A 4,635-nucleotide genomic window follows, 5' to 3' on the forward strand; every position below is an offset into this window, starting at 1 on the left:
CAAAGATGACATTGTTTGAGATGTCTTTGTTATGGGCTATGGTTAGGGGTAAGGGTAGGGGTAGGGTTAGGTCAAATAATGTCATATTTGCATTAAAAATGACATAACTGAGCGAATGACACTTAATGACAGTTGTCATAAACATGCATAAAACCTCCTTCATATTCATGACATGTGTCATGTCATGATTATGAAGGTGCCATGCCAGTCTTATGCACACCCCTTCAAGTAAAGTGTTACCGAATTTTTTAAAGAAATCCTCAATGATGAAATATATAGGGAAAAATAGTATTTTATTCTTATTAATTAAAATCATGAAACTTATACATTTTCACATCAATTTATTAAAAGTTTAACAAAAATTACAAGGTTAGGGCCCTATGAAATGTTTTATTTTTTCTCACCATATTATTTGTATCTTGTATTGTTACGAAATTCTGTGTTTTAGCATGTCTAATTATTTGAATGCATAAAACAACTTAATTTATAAATTTTAGAAATTCTCAGAAATTCTGTGTTGTATATTTTCATTTTTTCTGGTTATCAAATGAAGGCATAAAACATTAATTTAATTGATCATTTATCTTTTAATTATTGAAAATTAAGCAAACAAGATTTTTTGGCAAACAATGGGGATTTACTATTAAAATTAAAACATGGAAGAAATGTTTTGTGTGATTATTCCTTAAAAAATAATGTTTGTTTCATTTTAGTAGTAGTAGTAGTAGTAGTAGTAGTAGTAGTAGTAGTAGTAGTAGTAGTAGTAGTAGTAGTAGTAGTAGTAGTAGTAGTAGTAGTAGTAGTAGTAGTAGTAGGCTATGTACATTCTACTGAAAAATAGTTATACGCACAATGTCTTCAAACCAAACCGGACTTTTATTTTGACGGGCTGCCGTGAATACCTTTACAGTTCTGTGTATGAGATATGATGCTAGTTTTACTCAAATCAAACGCTAAAATGCTCATGAAATGACTCTCAGAGCAGTTCTGGAGATGTTGTTCATGTGTTTACGACCTCATTTAGTGAGACGGCAGACGCTGAAATCACCGCAAGTGTCAGGCGTGCTTCAGTATGTGTGTAGTAAATGAAACCGCGCGTCTGCGCCATTCATTAACCGAGACAGGCAGAACATGCAGGATTCATATTTAAATCAACTTTTGCGGATTAATATTTACAGATACTAGTCCATATCGTGATTTGATTTAAGTGTAATGACCTACTTTTGATTCATTCATTCAAAATTTGACAAATTCTGTGACATTCCGCGTTAAACTGTGAATTCTGTTTTTATGCCTGGATAAAGAGTACACTGCGTAATTTTCCCGCTTATCATGCGGCCACTTGCCTGATGTGAAGACAAAATATTTTACATACCACCACTTGTGAATGAGCCAGTATAATGCAAATATATCTGAAAGGTCTGCGCGGGGATATTGTAACACCCCTAGTAATATGGCATCAAAATAAAATTAAATAATAAAATGACAAAATAAATAAAAATGGCAATACTTCTTTAAATGTGGGTTAATGTAATAACATAACAGCAATTAATGACAGATTTTAAAAATATGTGTTAGCACTGGGATATATTAAGAGGGTAAATTTGACCTACAACTTTTGACCTACAGCCAAGGATGTAACCACATATCCAAGATTATGGGGAACAAATGCAACCATTTTAAGAATTATCGAATGAAAAAACAATTATGGTTGATAACTAATGTAAATATTAGATATCTGAATCTTTTATCTAATCTTAACAAATGTAAATATACAAACACATAAATGTATTCTTTCTTTACTCAGCTGGGGCTCAGTGATGCTGTATATCACACACACAGATGGTAGCAGTGCTGTGGATTCTCACTTCAACCTGGCCAGAGCACAGTGGGGAATGAGTGCATAAAACACCAGCACATCTTAAGCCAACACGACAGACCGACAGCAAACACATAGGCAGAACACCAGCTAACACCTTTTTTTTGCTATAATAATTTATTCTAACCTGCCTAATATACAGAGAAAAATGTAAGTAAAGCAAGAGTCTGATAACTGAAACAGCCACTGGCTGCATCTGATATGCATGCTTCCCTACCATATAGTAAACAAAAAACACTACGTGAAAAAAGAAAAAAAAAATGGCTGCAGTGCTGCACACTTGCTAGCTTCCTTTGTAAAAACTGTATATACTTTTTCTGTTCCTTTTTGACAAATTCAGAGAGTCATAATTGTCACAGATGTTGTCGATAGAGCTTAAGTTGTTTTTAACCCAGAATATTCCTTTAAGGCAGAAGATAAAAACAAATAATTGAACACAACCCCATGAGGATGGGGCTGCAGTAGCTGCACTAAATGAATAGATTCTTACAGTAACCGTGGAACAAATGCAAATATAATAGCAGAACAAAGTTCACAGGAAGGATAGGAAGGATACGGAAATCTTGTTCCTTCCACATTGGTAATACGAGGAAAGAGAAGTGGTTAATGTTACCAAATGACAGTATATACCACGCAACATTAGAAATGCATCAAGTGGTACAGATTTTCATCATCATTATTCGCATTACTTACACATAAAAGTGACAAAAAAGAGATGAACTTGCACATATTGGCTATTTTACAGCTTTAAATGCTGTATGTTGTTTAACAATATTAGTTCTGAGTTATGTGTTAAATAATGTTAAGCTGTTTGTGCACAGAAATCATTCGTTTAAAAATTATTTTAACTGGTAATAATTGGTTTGCATACAAACAATAACACTTTTATCCCAATAAAGCTTTAATAAATGCAATTCATTGGATTATCCAAAAAAAAAAAAAAAAGCAGAACTGCATGATTATTATTACAAATATCTATTGCAGAGCTGAATTATCACTGTCACATGATCCTTTAGAAATTATTCTAATATGCTGATTTGGTGCTTAAGAGACATTTCTTATTATCAATGTTGAAAACAGTTGTACTGTATAGGATTTTTTGTGGAAAAATATGGCGTTTTTTTTTTTTTTTTTTTTAGGATTTTTTTATAAATTAAAGGGGTCATAGGATGCTACATGCCCTTTTACAAGTTGTTAGAACTGAAACGTGTGTTGGCAGTGTGTGTACACAACCACCCTATAATGATAAAAATCCACCCAGTGTTTTTTTTTTTATCTCGTTAAATGTTTTCCTCTTTCTCAAATCCAGCCAATCTCAGATGCCTGTCTGTGTGACATCACACCGACAGGCCCCTCCCACGATAGTTTGATTGACAGCAGCGTTTCAGCACAGACTGGACTGGTGTCTTACCTTAGACCCGCCCTGAGTGAGCTGTCATCAGTCCGCCATTGTTTCACCGCCGGAGCAGATGTAGACAAGAATGACTCATAAGCGATTGAGGTGTTCTGTTGTTGGATGTAATAATGAACATAGCAGTCCTCATTTACTCCTGACCTCTGAGCCACTGAACTCGCAGTGGATTTCGTTTGTTTCTGAAAGGAATGCTCCCCCGATCTGCCTAAAGGCATCTATGTTCGCGCGAATCATTCATGATCCAGCCTCATCTACAGAAGAAGTGAATATATGTTTTGTAATGAATCTTTGCAAATCGCCTTTCCTAATAATCAGCAGAGCTCATTAACATTTAAAGGGAAATGCTACAAAAACGGCTTGATCTGAAAAGAGCTGTTTTGACAGGGTAAAAAAGGTGTTTTACACTACCATTGAGAAATTTTAACCAAACTATGTAACAGACTTTTCATTAAGACCCTAAAGAATCATATCAACTTGTGGAAAATGGGCATCATATGACCCCTTTAAATAAATGTATGCATTTAGCAGACGCTTTTATCCAAAGCAACTTACAGTGCATTCAGGCTATACATTTTTTACCAGAATGTGTGTTCCCTGGGAATTAAATCCACGACCTTTTGCGCTGCTAACGCAGTGCTCTACCACTGAGCCACAAGAACATTTAAATCTATTTCTTTCTTTGATAAATAGAAAGTTCAAAACAACAGCATTTATCTTTTGTAAAATTATAAATGTTTTACTGTCATTTTTTATCTAATTAATGCTTGCTGAATAAAATACTGTTCAATTCATTGGAATGTCCAACAAATAAGCATAACTGTATTATTATTTAATATATAAACCATTCTTAACTGAAAATCCAGTACAAATAACTATACTATGATACAACAATCTAAAATCAGTGATACTTTCAGATTTTGATCATACCATAAATCCCTATGCATAAATAATGAAAAAAAGGGGGGGGGGAAAACAAGCATTTGCAATGACACATTTACCAGCATTTAAACAAACAGGAAAGCAAAGCTGAACAGGTGAGGAACAGGAACGCAGACAGTCATACAGGGGGAGGGGCAAAAGAGAAGCAGTGCAGGTAAAATTAAAGCATACGACTGACCGTATGGTATCGCCGTGCAACGGGCGGCTTGCCGGCAGGATAGGGGTCTACGGTGTCGATGATGGTCTGTCTCTCGCCCTTCTGGTTGATCTTACGAAACCTTCGGCGGGACTGTCGGTGCGATGCCTGCCGCTGGAAATACTCCTCATTCTCATCCATATAGTCCACCTGCAAACGGAGGAGCAATTTGAGTAAGACTCCCTCTCTCTCTCTCTCCTCACCCCC

At 35.4% G+C, this 4,635-nt stretch overlaps 1 protein-coding gene across 1 annotated transcript in view; it reads right to left on the reverse strand.

The window, feature by feature from the left end:
• LOC107594895 (rap guanine nucleotide exchange factor 2-like) overlaps positions 1–4,635 on the reverse strand; it is a 67,828-nt gene that overhangs the window by 44,122 nt on the left and 19,071 nt on the right. The window contains exon 4 of the mRNA XM_016285107.1: positions 4,411–4,578. Coding sequence (XP_016140593.1) covers positions 4,411–4,578 — 168 coding nt within the window. The remainder of the gene's footprint in view (positions 1–4,410; positions 4,579–4,635) is intronic.

The sequence above is a fragment of the Sinocyclocheilus grahami genome, unplaced genomic scaffold (genome assembly GCF_001515645.1).
Source record: "Sinocyclocheilus grahami isolate Dianchi unplaced genomic scaffold, SAMN03320097.WGS_v1.1 scaffold192.1, whole genome shotgun sequence".
Classification (NCBI taxonomy): domain Eukaryota; kingdom Metazoa; phylum Chordata; class Actinopteri; order Cypriniformes; family Cyprinidae; genus Sinocyclocheilus; species Sinocyclocheilus grahami.